At 40.4% G+C, this 16471-nt stretch overlaps 1 protein-coding gene across 1 annotated transcript in view; it reads right to left on the bottom strand.

The window, feature by feature from the left end:
* dock4 (dedicator of cytokinesis 4) overlaps positions 1–16471 on the bottom strand; it is a 128661-nt gene that overhangs the window by 58204 nt on the left and 53986 nt on the right. The window contains exons 9-12 of the mRNA XM_063000064.1: positions 13074–13155; positions 11242–11302; positions 9691–9823; positions 8143–8231 (exon numbers count right to left, since the gene is read on the bottom strand). Coding sequence (XP_062856134.1) covers positions 8143–8231; positions 9691–9823; positions 11242–11302; positions 13074–13155 — 365 coding nt within the window. The remainder of the gene's footprint in view (positions 1–8142; positions 8232–9690; positions 9824–11241; positions 11303–13073; positions 13156–16471) is intronic.

Here is a 16471-nt window from a genome sequence, read left to right on the forward strand (position 1 = left end):
TGCCTTGGCTATGCTTTATCTATTTTATTTAAGATGCAATTACACCAGTTTTTTGCATGTACATATATATATATATATATACTGTATATATATACAGTATATATACAGTGTATCACAAAAGTGATTACACCCCTCACATTTCTGCAAATATTTTATTATATCTTTTCATGGGACACCACTATAGAAATAAAACTTGGATATAACTTAGAGTAGTCAGTGTACAACTTGTATAGCAGTGTAGATTTACTGTCTTCTGAAAATAACTCAACACACAGCCATTAATGTCTAAATAGCTGGCAACATAAGTGAGTACACCCCACAGTGAACATGTCCAAATTGTGCCCAAAGTGTCAATATTTTGTGTGACCACCATTATTATCCAGCACTGCCTTAACCCTCCTGGGCATGGAATTCACCAGAGCTGCACAGGTTGCTACTGGAATCCTCTTCCACTCCTCCATGATGACATCACAGAGCTGGTGGATGTTAGACACCTTGAACTCCTCCACCTTCCACTTGAGGATGCGCCACAGGTGCTCAATTGGGTTTAGTCCATCACCTTTACCTTCAGCTTCCTCAGCAAGGCAGTTGTCATCTTGGAGGTTGTGTTTGGGGTCGTTATCCTGTTGGATTTTCGAAGGGAGGGGATCATGCTCTGTTTCAGAATGTCACAGTACATGTTGGAATTCATGTTTCCCTCAATGAACTGCAGCTCCCCAGTGCCAGCAACACTCATGCAGCCCAAGACCATGATGCTACCACCACCATGCTTGACTGTAGGCAAGATACAGTTGTCTTGGTACTTCTCACCAGGGCGCCGCCACACATGCTGGACACCATCTGAGCCAAACAAGTTTATCTTGGTCTCGTCAGACCACAGGGCATTCCAGTAATCCATGTTCTTGGACTGCTTGTCTTCAGCAAACTGTTTGCTGGCTTTCTTGTGCGTCAGCTTCCTTCTGGGATGACGACCATGCAGACCGAGTTGATGCAGTGTGCGGCGTATGGTCTGAGCACTGACAGGCTGACCTCCCACGTCTTCAACCTCTGCAGCAATGCTGGCAGCACTCATGTGTCTATTTTTTAAAGCCAACCTCTGGATATGACGCCGAACACGTGGACTCAACTTTTTTGGTCGACCCTGGCGAAGCCTGTTCCCAGTGGAACCTGTCCTGGAAAACCGCTGTATGACCTTGGCCACCATGCTGTAGCTCAGTTTCAGGGTGTTAGCAATCTTCTTATAGCCCAGGCCATCTTTGTGGAGAGCAACAATTCTATTTCTCACATCCTCAGAGAGTTCTTTGCCATGAGGTGCCATGTTGAATATCCAGTGGCCAGTATGAGAGAATTGTACCCAAAACACCAAATTTAACAGCCCTGCTCCCCATTTACACCTGGGACCTTGACACATGACACCAGGGAGGGACAACGACACATTTGGGCACAATTTGGACATGTTCACTGTGGGGTGTACTCACTTATGTTGCCAGCTATTTAGACATTAATGGCTGTGTGTTGAGTTATTTTCAGAAGACAGTAAATCTACACTGCTATACAAGCTGTACACTGACTACTCTAAGTTATATCCAAGTTTCATGTCTATAGTGTTGTCCCATGAAAAGATATAATGAAATATTTGCAGAAATGTGAGGGGTGTACTCACTTTTGTGATACACTGTATATATACAGTATATACGTATATACACATACATACACACATACATATATTTTTTCAATATATTTTTATATGTATATAATATATATTACAAAATATTATAATGAAAATATTACACATAAAAATAAATAAATAATAAAAATAAATATTATGCATATATTATAGAAATTAACATTATATATATGCATTTGGAAGATGCATTAATAAAAACTGGTCCGATTGCATATTAAATAAGTAATATATATATATATATATATATATATATTAGGGCTGTCGAAGTTAACGCGATAATAACGCATTAACGTGATCTCAATTTAACGCGATTAAAAAAAATAGTGCCGTTAACGCAAATTGTATTTCATGTTGAGACTTGACTGGTAGAACAAACGATTTAATGTCGGACTTGCCACCGTTGTTTATTTGCGGTTTGTTAAAATAATATAACCCAGCGTGGTATTGTACCGAGTACCGAATACCGGACAGCTGAGTCAAGCACGCTAGTCCATGAACTATGGAAGCCCCAAAGGGTCAAAACACACTCACTTCGTGTAGAAACGTCCATACTACAGTATATATACAGTATGTATGTATTTGCATATGTGTACTTGAGTATGTGTGTATGTATTTACATGTGTGAATATGTATGAATATGGGTATATAGTATGTGCATGTACTGTATATATGTGGCTATATTGGCCTAATTGTGCAATATTGTCACATGTCACTTTACTATTTAATAATCTGATAGTTTAATTACTATTCAATTTTTACACTAGCAATATACTTTATGCATCATTACAGTTATTCATTTTATGTAAATAACAAGAAAGACTCGGTTCTATCTGTCTGTCTGTCTCTGTCTGTCTGTCTGTCTGTCTGTCTGTCTGTCTATCTATCTATCTATCTATCGATCTATCTATCTATCTATCTATCGATCTATCTATCTATCGATCTATCAAACCATTGTCACGATACAACCACAGAAAAGTCTGTTACAAAAACTCCCTTACAGTTTTCTCTTGTCCCAGCAGTTTTTAACATCAGTACATTTAGCATAAAATGTGTTCACCATTTTAATTGTAACATTTCACTTAAAAATCCTTCTTTTCTATAACATTTACACAGATTTTTTTTAATGCGATTAATCGCGATTAACTACATGAAATTCTGAGATTAATCGCGATTAAAAAATTTAATCGTTTGACAGCCCTAATATATATATATGTTGATCTTAGATATGAATGTGTACATCTTACATTTTTCTTTTTTGTATGTTTGAAATGCCTATTTGGCTTAGCTTGCTAACAGTTACTAGGAGGGGGAAGCAGTTTGCCAACAATCTCCTATATAAATAACACTTTGTGATAATATCCAAGTAGATTTAGTCTCTGAATTTCATTTATGAGCAGTGAATGGCATTTATAAAGCTTGAAAACACAGAATATTTTCATAGATAAAATGCTAAATTGCTAACGAAACCTCAAGTATGATATTTTAGTCGTCAGTTTAATAAAATCCACCTCACATACTGAAGTGAATTTCAAGTTTCGGGTTGGATTAAGGTTTTAATAGGAAGGCTTTGTTTAGGCATGAGTAAATATAAGATTATACAGGAACAACTGATCTGCTTAATCTGTGTCTTTTCACTTTCTGCTTCTTTCTTCATATTTGCTTTCTGCAGAAGTACCAAAGCATCAATGTTACTGTACTGTAACTGCTAAATTACAAAGTACAGAAACCTTACACAGGTTTATTTGTTTAAATCCCTAGCTTCCAGCACAAAGCCTAATTGTGGCCGTTTTTATTTGATAACATAGCCAGTGGGAATCCCACACATGGAAACTCACCAACGCTAATCCATTCATGTATATTACACATTAGTCTGATATGCAGCACAGTGAGTGATTATGTAACTACTACTGCTGCCTACACAAACACAATCAGAGACAATGCAGCATCACAAAGTGAATCTCACTGTAAATGTGCTGCATTTTTCTAAGATGTTTTTTTTTACTTTACATTTACATGTTTGGCATTTAGCCGACACTTTCATCCAAAGCGACTTACATTACAGTTACAGTATACAGTCAGAGCAATTGATGGTTAAGGCCCATAATTTTTTTAATTTTTTTTAATTTTCTATATTTCCCACTTTTTCCCCCCAATTTTTCTCCCCTAATCTAGTCATGTCCAATTACCCTGATTGTGTCCTCTATACTGATTCAACCCTTCACCACCTCTTAACTGACACACGCCCCCTCCGTCACGTACAGTCAGTACAGACTGCATTTTTCACTTGCACGAGTCGAGTTCAGACACTGACAGGCATGGAGGGCCATACCCCTATCAGCATTATTCCTCAGCCCTGTGAAGGCGCCATCAGTCAGCCAGCAGGGGCCGCAGTTGCACCAGTTAAGAGGACCTATGATCCAACTTTTTTTACCCTCTAACCCTGAACAACATCCAATCGTTGTTCATGTTGCCGCCCAGCCCAGTCGGAAAGGCAGAGCTGAGGATTGATACGATGTATTCGAAACCCCAACTCTGGTGAGCTAGCGTACTTTACCGCTGCGCCACCTGAGCGGCCACTAGTCCAGTACCTTTACCACTAAGTTACAGTTTACTTCATGAATCCCTTATTATAAAGCTATCAAAATGATAATTTGCTTTAGCAACCATAAAACTTCTATCCATACCTCACTACTATCTTTTCTGTGTACTGTATTATGAATTTATTTAAAATTATATACCGTGTTCTATACCATGATTCACAAATATGTTTTAATACAGCTTATACTGATGAGCCAAAACATTAGGACCACCCACTTAACATGCTGTCAGAACAGCACTGATCACTAAGACTTGGACTCCACAAGACAAAAGCCTGACAGAGCCCTGTGGTACCTGGTACCAGAAAATCAGCAGAACCTTTAACTTCTGTATGTTGTGAGGTGGATTGTCCTACAGTGCATTCTACTGCCATCTCTTCCACAGGTAAACAATCCACCCGTGTCCGGCAGTCCACATGATCTCTAAGAAAACCTTCTTCTATTGCTCTGATGTCCAGTTCCGATGCCCGCGTGCCCATTTTAGGTGCATTCAATGGTGGACAAGAAAAGCATGGGCCCTTTGCCTGTCCTATTACTACACAGCCTCATACTCAAAAGGGTTTTCATGCAATGTTTGTTATCCACAACACTAGTATTAAAATGATCTGCAATTTGAGCCACAGTAGCTCATTTATTGGTCTGTACCAGACGCTGTAGCCTTCATGTCTTCTGGCATTAATGAGTCTTCTCTGCGCAACAATCTGTCAGTGATTCAAGGCGTGTTCCTCCACAGACCACTGTCCGTGGGTATTCACAGCGGCTGCGTTCAACCTGTCATCTTGGCACAGCGACTGGGTCCTTGTTAAAGTCACTCGATCATTATTCCTGCCCGTATCTGCTGCAGTTAATGCGTATAAGGATTCGTCCCAAAATACATATATATATTTTTTTATATTTTTGTTTATGCATTTTCTCCTCTTAACGCATCCAACTACCCAATTGCATTATGCTTCCTCTCTACTGATGCTGATCCCCGCTCTGATTGAGGACAACAAGACACGACTGCCGACTGCAACATTTCACCTGCAGGAGGCGAGTTCATATGCGGATCAGCTTTGTGTATGGAGCGCCACACCCTGATCAATGCATTATTCCTCGACTCTGTGCAGGCACCATCAATCAGCCAGCAAAGGTTGTAACTGCCTCAGTTATGAGGAGTTCCCTGTCCGGCTCCTACCCTGTATGAACAACAGGCAATCGTTGTTCATGTAGGCGCCCAGCCCAACCGGATGGCAGAGCTGAGTTTCGAATCAACGGGTTCGAAAGGTCAGCTCTGGTGTGCTAGGGTGTTTTACCGCTGCACCACTTGAGTGCCTGCAAAATATTACGGTCAACTGATTCATGCTGTTGTTAGCAATGGGTGTGGGAATGAAATCTGAACTACATAATTATGATACTTTTGCTCATCTAATGTATAATTAACACCTGTTTAGTTACTAACAGCAACAGAGACACAGTTAAGACATTTTAATGTTATTGCTTTTTCCTTTTTCAGGTTTTTGCTGCAAATTCATTTAGCTTATTATGGCCGTGCTGGTCTAATATGACTAAGACTTGCCTATCAGCCTATTTTTTTCCTACTGTATAATAACAGGAGACAACAATAAATGCTGCAAAATGTCAATTGCCAGTGTGTCAAGTGTCAATGTTAGCCTATTGTCCTTCTTAATAGGTGAAGGGGGCAGGTCAGGGTATTTAGACGATCTAAAAGGCTAAATGGCACCAGACTGACATGTTTTACAAATTATTCTCTGATGGAGATAAAAGTGTGTCTAACGAATGTCAAATGTCACGACAAGGGCTTTATATTAGCAAATGGCTGCAGTTATCTCTGTTTAGAGGCATCTCAGAGGAAAGATAAAAAAAGAAAAGCCTGACCATATGCCATGCTCACAGTAAGCGGTCGATAGCCCATTAGCTTGTATTGATAGCTGACATACACACGAACTGATAATTGGTGTTTAATGGTCGGCGGTTAGAAAAGCTCCATTTACCATAATTGAATTTTTGTGGAAATTATTCGCTCGTTAATCAGTTGATGTGTTACAGCTCTCTTACAGCAAGCATTTCTTCAATACAGTCATTTTTTTTATTTATTTACCAAAGCAAAGGAGTCCTCTTTCATCAATACAGCATTACGTTATTGATCAGAATGTCAATTTACCGATCATCAACTTTGTTACCAAGCAAACTGCATTAAATAAACACACAGGTCAGCATGTCCAGTTCAACAAAGATATCAGAATATGTCGGGTGGCACGGTGGCTCAGTGGGTAGCACTGTCGCCTCACAGCAAGAAGGTCCTGGGTTCGATCCCCAGGTGGAGCGGTCCGGGTTCTTTCTGTGTGGAGTTTGCATGTTCTCCCCGTGTCTGTGTGGGTTTCCTCCGGGAGCTCTGGTTTCCTCCCACAGTCCAAAAACATGCAGGTGAGGTGAAGTGGAGATACAAAATTGTCCATGACTGTGTTTGACATTAAACTTGTGAACTGATAAACCTTGTGTAATGAATAACCTGTCCTGTCATGAATGTAACCAAAGTGTGTAAACATGATGTTAAAATCCTAATAAAGAAATAAATATCAGAATCTGGAACACAAATACGCATATACACCGATCAGCCATAACATTAAAACCACCTTCTTGTTTCAAAACTCACTGTCCGTTTTATCAGCTCCACTTACCATACAGAAGCACTTTGTAGTTCTACAATTACTGACTGTAGTCCATCTGTTTCTCTACATACTTTCTTAGCCTGCTGTCACTCTGTTCTTCAATGGTCAGGACCACCACAGGACCACCACACAGCAGGTATTATTTAGATGATGGATCATTCTCAGCACTGCAGTGACACTGACATGGTGGTGGTGTGTTAGTGTGTGTTGTGCTGGTATGAGTGGATCAGATACAGCAGTGCTGCTGGAGTTTTTAAATACCGTGTCCACTCACTGTCCACTCTATTAGACACTCCTACCTAGTTGATCCACCTTGTAGATGTAAAGTCAGAGACGATCGCTCATCTATTGCTGCTGTTTGAGTTGGTCATCTTCTAGACCTTCATCAGTTGTTACAGGACGCTGCCCACGGGGCGCTGTTGGCTGGATATTTTTGGTTGGTGGACTATTCTCAGTCCAGCAGTGACAGTGAGGTGTTTAAAAACTCCATCAGCACTGCTGTGTCTTATCCACTCATACCAGCACAACACACACTAACACACCACCACCATGTCAGTGTCACTGCAGTGCTGAGAATGATCCACCACCCAAATAATACCTGCTCTGTAGTGATCCTGGGAGAGTCCTGACCATTGAAGAACAGCATGAAACGGGGCTGACAAAGCATGCAGAGAAACAGATGGACTACAGTCAGTAAGTGTAAAACTACAAAGTGCTTCTATATGGTAAGTGGAGCTGATAAAATGGACAGTGAGTGCAGAAGCAAGGAGGTGGTTTTAATGTTATGGCTGATCGGTGTTAGTACTTTGACATCAGTTAGGCAGCTTTTTAGAGTTAACTTTCGGTACATTCGGTTATTATTTTTCAAGCTACGCCTACAGTGGCCTACTTGGCAGCTGGTAGGTTGAGTTTGTCATTAAATAATGCGCCATCACGTCCACCAGCAGCTTTTTAAACAGCTTTAAACTGTACATGTTCCTAAGATAAAGAGACATTTTTAAGTGACACTCTTTATTACTGCAGTCATTTGTTAATGTGGCTTTAAAATTGTATTAATGCAAGTAAAATTAAAGGCAATCCTTCAACAAGACTTTGACCATATGCCACCACTCACGCTGATTATTTCCCCACTAGCTATGAAGCTTCATAAAAAGGTAATAGGTTAAGAAAAGTTGTCAGGACTAACCCGTGCTAGATCCGACCTGGCTGTATCGAGAGCTGACCTTCCGAATGATGTTGTCATGTATCTGATACCACTCGCTTTCAGTGTTGCATCTGCAAAAAAGTACATTCATTACAAACACACAAATCACATAGAAATTACATTACAGGACACTCAGAGATATCCTTATTAAAGGTGTAGTCAGATACTAGTGTTTTTGAGACTCAAAATGTTTTTTAACCCCCAATGATCAAGTCAAGTAGAGACTTTATATTGTCTTGATGGTTTAAAGGACCTTTGGGCACCACAGGAACTAATTTTTTTTATGGATGTCCCAGTCTTGTCATTTTACTTTAAGATTAGTGGTATTAAGCAGATGCTTTTATCCAAAGTGTTTTTATCCAAGCAATTGAGGGTTAAGGGCCTTACTCAGGGGCTTAACAGTAGCAGTTTGGAAGTGGTGATGCTTGAACTGGCAACCTTTCTGATTACAGTGTAATCATTAAAATATAATCAAATTAATTCCACTTATTATACGATGCTCTTGTACACATACTGAAGAAAATGATCATTTTCCATGACGTTTGGATATTTGAACTATTTTACTTTACATGGCCAAATGTATGCAGACATTCCTTTTAAGTACTGGGTTCTGGTGTTTTAGCCACACCCAATGCTAAAATTTTGTAAAAAATCAATGATATAAAACACATTTACACCTCCAACCTAGTGGCAAAAGTTTGGTGTGGTGACAATTATGACCAAACACAATTCAAGCAATTGAAGGTTGAGGGCCTTGATCAAAGAGCTCAACAGTGGCAACCTTCTGATTACTAGTCCAGTATCTTAACCACTGAGCTACCTGGTCTGTCTGAGCTATCTGCTCAAGACAGACCTGGTTTTTGGTGGTACTTTGATTATACCTTACCCTCCAGACAATTAATCTTGCAGAGGAGACAATTGTTCCATTGTACAGTGGTATTGGGGAGTATTATTAATAATAATTAAATAATAAATTAAATCTACTTCCTGAGCTCCTTAGACTTTCTATTATAATGCTTATGGCTTGGGCAATGAGGACAGTCATTTACCTCTATGTACTGTATATGGACACACACGTGTCCCTGGGGTGTTAAGGTGGCACAACAAGTGGTAAAACACACTAGCACATCAGAGCTGACATCTCGAACTCTGCTATCGGCAGGCAGGGCACCTATATGGACAATAATTGGCTTGTCCACAGTTTGGAATCAGAGTTAGAAGGGGATTCCATGTAACTGCTGATGGCACCTGCACAGAGACAGGGGATAATGGGGATCAGTGCGTGACTCTCCATGCACAAGACTGAACTTGTCTTGTGCAGGTAAAAAGATGCAGTCGGCTACTGCATAATCCTCTGTCAGGAGTGGAGGTCAGCAGCAATATAGGAAGCGAAATGTAATTGGGTAGTTGGATATGACTAGATTTGGAAGTAAAATTGTGTGTAAATATGAACTTATGCAAGATAAATTAATAAACATTATTTAAAACTGCACTGGATTTCTTTAACGCTGCACTTTGCATGATACTTACGAGTAAACTTTGAGCAGATGCTCGTCCTTGCAGTCGGTAGTGAGCAGATCACACAAGCTGATCACAGCACAACCAAACGGCCGCCTGTACTGAGTGTTCGACACAGCCTTCTTCTCACCGGCCACCATCTTCCCTGATAAACCCAAACCAACCACATTTCAAAATACAGCTTTAAACAAAACCTGGTTAGAGTGTTACAAATGTACAAATGTAATCATGGGGTCACAATTCTGTTCTCAACATCAACTATACTGCCATCAGACTGATCTTTAGACATCAAAATCTGCATATTTGTCATTTTAAACAATTAAAATAATAAGAGAAAAGACATTTGGTCACACCAATTACTAACGTGTATAAACTAACTTATATGCCTTTAACTTTGTGGCAACAGTTTGGGAAGGGATCAGCATAACTGCACATGTGCACTAAAAGACGTCCATAAAAACATGGTTTGACAAGTTTGATGTAAAGGAACTACAGTGGCCTGACCACAACTCCATTACACACCAGCTGTCAGCCAAATTCCCACAGACACATTAAAAAATCTTGTCCAAAGCTTTCCCAGAGGAGCAGTGGCTGGGTGTACAAAAGCTCATGGTCAGGTGTCCACATACTTTTGGCTATACAGTTTTCTTCCAAATTGTTTGATGGCATGATGGCATTCTGACTGTAAACGTTCAAAGAAGAACATCCAAGTATACTCACAAGTATCCAACAAGCACTAACCAGTCCACAGTGAGATGATGAGCACATGCAGATGGACACTGGCGGCACCACATAGACAACAAAAGCACTTAGTGATACGATGATACTGACAGATGTATTTCATGCAGTTTGTCAGAAAAACCATGGGAAACTGAATGATAACAGAGTACCGTTTAAACAGATCTTGAAGTGACCCATCAGTTTGCCTACATAATAACTTAATCACCTGGTTCTCAAACTGGTTCCAACTAGTACTAGTACTGGTGTTCCTTGAAATAAGCAGACTGTCTAGATAAATAACATGAGCTAATGTGACTCCTGGTTGAATGCTCCATTTTCATTAAACCCACTGCACAGTGTGAATAAACCTTTCTGGCTTAATTCAGTCTTCAGGTATTCTTTGTCTTATTTTATAAAGGTTTTTCCACCACACGCCGAACCAGGCTTTTTGTTCCAGAGACATCACTGATTCCTTTGCTGGATAACTGTCATACACTAAAAGTACCTAAATGTACCTTCGCTTGTCGCTGACGTGGAACCTACAAAGGAACATCTTTTGCACCTGGATATTGTTGTAGAGAGTACATATAGTGTACATAAAAATCTTAAAAAAGCATAATAACCACTACTGCACCTTATGTTACTTAAATGTGCTTTCTCATGTAAAAAATCCATACTAAACGTAGAAAATTTAATGTATTTTTAAGGGTACCACTGCAGCGACAAGCAGGAGTACATGTTAGTGCTTCTATTTCTCAGTGTATTATATTCAATTATGTCTGAAAGGCATTGTGATAAATCACTTCAAGAAGGTGGCAACATTTTGAGGAGGGAAGCTCTTACCTATTCTAAAAATATGAGCTACAACATATACATCTTTGCGAAGATCGCTACTTCCCAAATCCTTGAAGAAAAAATAAACGTTTTATTCAACACAGTTTAAACAGTAAAGCTTTTAAACATTACAAAACATCCATTCCAAACTGATCTGTTCTATGTGGACGCGTCAAGAACAAAAATCTATCATGTTCAGCCAACTACATCTGCAGAATTTGTGTGATTGGCACAGACATGTTATCACTCTTGTTACATCACATAGCGGTGGTCGATACAGTCATACTCATCACAGTTCACAGCTGAGGTTAAAAATGTAGGGGATGTGTATACCAAAAACATGTGCCCTAAAAGTGTATGTAATTTTTTTTTACCCCAGCTGTGATTTTGAATTTAAAGATTACTGGAATGATCGTAGGCTGGGCGCCAACATGGACAATGATTGGCTAATCTTTAGGATTAGATGCCGAAGAGGGTTCATCATAACTGATGCAATTTTGAGCAATGATGTCTGCACAGAGATGGGGGATAATAGAGATCAGTGCATAACTCTCCGTACACAATACTGAGCACCATGTGTACTCACCTCACACAGGTGAAAAAAAGCAGTCAGCTATTGCACGTGTTGAAGGGGGGCGTGTGTTAGTCACAGCAGTAGAGAGGAACCGTAATGCAATCGGGTAATTGGATATAACTAAACTGGAAGGAAAATTGGGGAAAAATGCATTGTTTCTGACTCTTCCATGAACTATGATCACACAGACAGCTATATGGCCAGAAGATCTTTAGGACCTGAAAAAGCTTATACGGCTCCAAGCAGATCCATCATCCAGCATCATATCTTCTAAATAAACTAAGCTGGTGCACCCTTGTGATGCGCCAGCCCCCCAGCACCGAGATCTTATATGCTAGCCACCAAACAGGCCACACTGTCTGTGTAATTATGAGCGCTGCTGTCTGGATGAGGTGGGGTATTTTGGGAGCTCATAGCATGTCTTTCAATTGAGACTCCACCACTGGCAAGTGAAAACATGTGACTGGCAACTTAGCTTGTGTTGGAGGGGTGTGTGTGTGATATTCTTAACCCCCCTCAGCCAGCTTTTTTTCTTGATTTTTAAGTGTATGTAAAATTTTAACTTCAAATGTTTACCATATGTGATTGATAATAGTTAACTGCTAAAAGTTGGAGTATTTATTTAACAGTTTAGAATTTAGAAATAGTGCAACAAAGAAAAGTAAGAAATCACAGGAGCGAGATTTGATGCTAGCGCACCAGCGGTGGGTTGAAATCTCCCTAGCAGACACAACTGGCAGTGCCTGCAGCAGACAATTTGGCCACTAGTCTGCTGGGTGGGAAAAGACCAGACTAAAAAAGTGGGTGGGGTCTTTGACACTGTGTAAGGACCCTGGTTATTAGCCTGCGGCGCCTGTAAAGAAGTGGAGGAAGGCGGAGATGAGTGTGTAACTCTCCATACGCGAGACTGGCCTCACACACAAATCCACCAAAATATGGACGAATAAGAAGGGGGTCGGTGGACCGCACATGTGTTAGAGGGAGCATGTGTCAGGCTAATATACCCTCCTCGGATGCAAATGGGGTCCCCAGCAGGGGAAGAATAATTGGCTGTGCTAAATTGGGATAAAAAGGGAGAAAATGCATAAATAAAATAGTAAAAATCCTATAAATCTGTTTGTCCTTGATCTCATACATGTAAGAAAATCTATCAAAACAGCACTGCAGCAGTTTCTCTAACTCCATTTGTAAGGACAGTAGAAGCATTTCAATGTCAATCATACCTCATGAGATGATTCACCAAAGACAAAAACTTCAGAGTACTCACGACAAAGAGTGTACACTGTCTTTCAGTCCTCTCAGGTGATTTAGGAACTCCTTGCTTATTGAGGCGCACCAAGAACCTCTCGCTGCACCAGTCGAGACCAGACAGAAAAACAAAACAAAAAAAGAGAAAGAATCAGAAACCGTGAATTCACCTCATCATGAGCCAAGCCTGACACTTTCTTACACTGTGTATGAATACGGAACAAGTCGGTCTTTTCATGTATTAGCACTTCTCATAAACTCTTCACGTGCAGTAATCCTACAGAGACGACGGAAGCTTATACCCCCCTTTCATGGGTATATCTCAGTACTGATATGTACCCCAGGGCCTTACTCGCACAGAATAATTCACAACTACAGATGAAGAGAAGAGCGTGTACTTTGCTCACTCGCCTAGCATCAGCCAACAGTGAGAGAGGAGATGTCTGAGAGGTGAAACTCTCACTTTCAATCAAAAGTCAGAGAGAAAAACAGAGACAGAGTGAAACAGAGCAGCAATCAGAGGATGCAATACAATTCTGACATGTAGCTTAAAAAGCAGGATTTTGAACGATTGCATATGAATGTTGATGGGTGTGGGAGGGAATGTTTAACCAGCTGATGGTCATGTGTCCTTGAGACCATATAAAGCAAATTATTATTATTATTATTAACATCCTTTTTCTGTTTGGCTTCTTAATGGCTCGTTAACTGTTTCTCTAACTGTACCCATCCATCTTGTTGCTGGCCCTCCTCTTCCAAGCATAACTGTCTCTTCCAATGATCTGATTCATCACATCAATATCAATTTTAATTTGTTTATGCTAGGACTCTCTCAGGACCACTACAGAGTAGGTATTATTTGGGTGGTGGATCATTCTCAGCACTGCAGTGACACTGGTATGGTGGTTGTTTGTTAGTGTGTGTTGTGCTGGTATGAGTGGATAAGACACAGCAGCGCTGATGGAGTTTTTAAACACCTCACTGTCACTGCTGGACTGAGAATAGTACACCAACCAAAAATATATCCAGCCAAGAGCGCCCCGTGGGCAGCGTCCTGTGACCACTGATGAAGGTCTAGAAGACCAAACTCAAACAGCAGCAATAGATGAGCGATCGTCTCTGATTTTACATCTACAAGGTGGACCAACTAGGTAGGAGTGTCTAATAGAGTGGACAGTGTGTGGACACGGTATTTAAAAACTCCAGCAGTGCTGCTGTGTCTGATCCATTCATACCAGCACAACACACACTAACACACCACCACCATGTCATTGTCACTGCAGTGCTCTGTGGTGGTCCTGTGGGGTCCTAACCATTGAAGAACAGGGTAAAAGGAGGTTAAAAAAGTATGTAGAGAAACAGATGGACTACAGTCAGTAATTGTAGAACTACAAAGTGCTTCTATAAGGTAAGTGGAGCTGATAAAATGAACAGTGAGTGTAGAAACAAGGAGGTGGTTTTAATGTTATGGCTGATCGGTGTGTGTGTACATTTGTGAATACTAGTGGATACTGTATCCACAGCATCCAGGGTATGCACTGGAATTATCCAATTATAACTGAAATTCCCCAACTGCTCCCCTGCTCCATCTGTGCCCCCTCAGACACATGCGTACACCTGGTGCTAAAAAGTGGTGGAGTCTTACAGAGAGCTTTATCAAATACTGAGAGACACACTGAGCACTCAGTAAATCCTCCACCACTAGTGCAATAGCCTCGGCTCAATTATACAGCAATGTTGAAGCCGTTATCGACTCGTTGTTGCATAGTGACCTCTGGTGTCTGGTCAAGACACCTGCACACCAGCTCTCTGTGAGACTACATCTCTGGCAGGTGAAAAGTAGCGGCCTGCAACTACAAGTGTTTTGGAGGGGGCGGGTAGTCTGTCAGAGAAGAGGTGGTGCAGGCACCAAGGGTATTTCAATAGGGAATTGAAAACATTCCCTATTGATTGCAGGAAAAAACACACTTCCAAACAATAGTGATGCTAGTGGTATTATTGTAAATATAGGGTGTGTTCAAAAACCTAGTGAGCTCTCTACATAGGCAGCATTTTACCTCATCCTACGTGCGCTCCCGAGAATGAGGCTGTTCGAAATCCTAGATGCCTTAATATGCTGTCTAGTTAGGCATCATAAAATTTCAGTGTTATTTTGACTCAAGAACGAGTGAGCATCGGAAGCGTCCTTAGTGATCAAGGCAATCCCAGCATTCAGTGCAGCAGATCTTCTCTCACAGAAAAAAAAAAAAAAAAACATGGCGGACGGTGCGGAGAAACGAACGAAGTTATTTTCAAACATAAATAAATTATTATTGATTTTTAATTTGTATAAACGTGCTCAATTGCATAAACGTTTCGGTACACGGAGGGAGATGTTAGTTGAGATGCTAGTGCGCTGTGCCACCCCATCCCATTGGTTTGAATGGCAAGATGCTAACTGTGTTAGCTTAGTAAGCGAAACCCGATGGAATCGCTGTCTAAGTAGCGCGTTCGAATAACCTGCCTTATAAGTCATTGACTTATTGGAATCCTCTCTACTGAGGCAGCTGCCTATGTAGGCAGTAAGACAGCAAGGCAGCTCACTAGGTTTTCGAACACACCCGTAGTTAAACAGCTTGGCAAAAGACACTAGCATAACAAAGCTAACCCCCATAAACCTACTGATAAAATCATTCTGTAAACATAAACACACTTTATTCTGAGAAATGATTCCAAATAGGAATAAAAATTAAAATAAATGAATACATCAAATAACTATAAAAACATGGTGCCTCATGCAAGAGGGTCCTTTTTTCGGATCTCAGACAGAAAACATGGTGCCAGAAAACCACCGTCCACATACTCAGACAAACGAGGTCAATCCATTTGCTATATTAATAATTTATACAGCCACTCTCCAGACAAGAGCATTTTACTGATGTGTTTCTGAGATGGGATGTATGGATGTATAACAGTGACCGTTGACCAGCAGTTGTTGTCAACATATTTAATAAAACATTTAGGAAAGATGCTTCCATCACAACAAGACATTTTTCTATTTTTTTACAAGCCTATTGGTTAGAAGCACAATGAACTCAAGGCTACTGGTGGATAATTACTTTGCCCTTGAGTCACATTTCTTCATCATCTTGGTTTCAGAGACTGAGGCGGCATCTCAAACTACATAATACTGTAATCAATGGTATAAAAACAGTGGAACACACTCCACCTAATATTATTCCAAAAAGTATCAGTAATAGGCTCAATTTAACCAGGCAGCATCATTGTACCACGGCAAAATTTCTTCGCCCAAGGATGTAGCCCTTATTTTGGGCCAGTGCCAGAATTGTAGCAAAATGAAACCCTCAGTCCTGCCCAGGAAATTAAGTATTTGCTCTTTTTCTGTTAAGACACTAGGGAATGCACAAAGAAATACAA

The sequence above is a fragment of the Trichomycterus rosablanca genome, chromosome 8 (genome assembly GCF_030014385.1).
Source record: "Trichomycterus rosablanca isolate fTriRos1 chromosome 8, fTriRos1.hap1, whole genome shotgun sequence".
Classification (NCBI taxonomy): domain Eukaryota; kingdom Metazoa; phylum Chordata; class Actinopteri; order Siluriformes; family Trichomycteridae; genus Trichomycterus; species Trichomycterus rosablanca.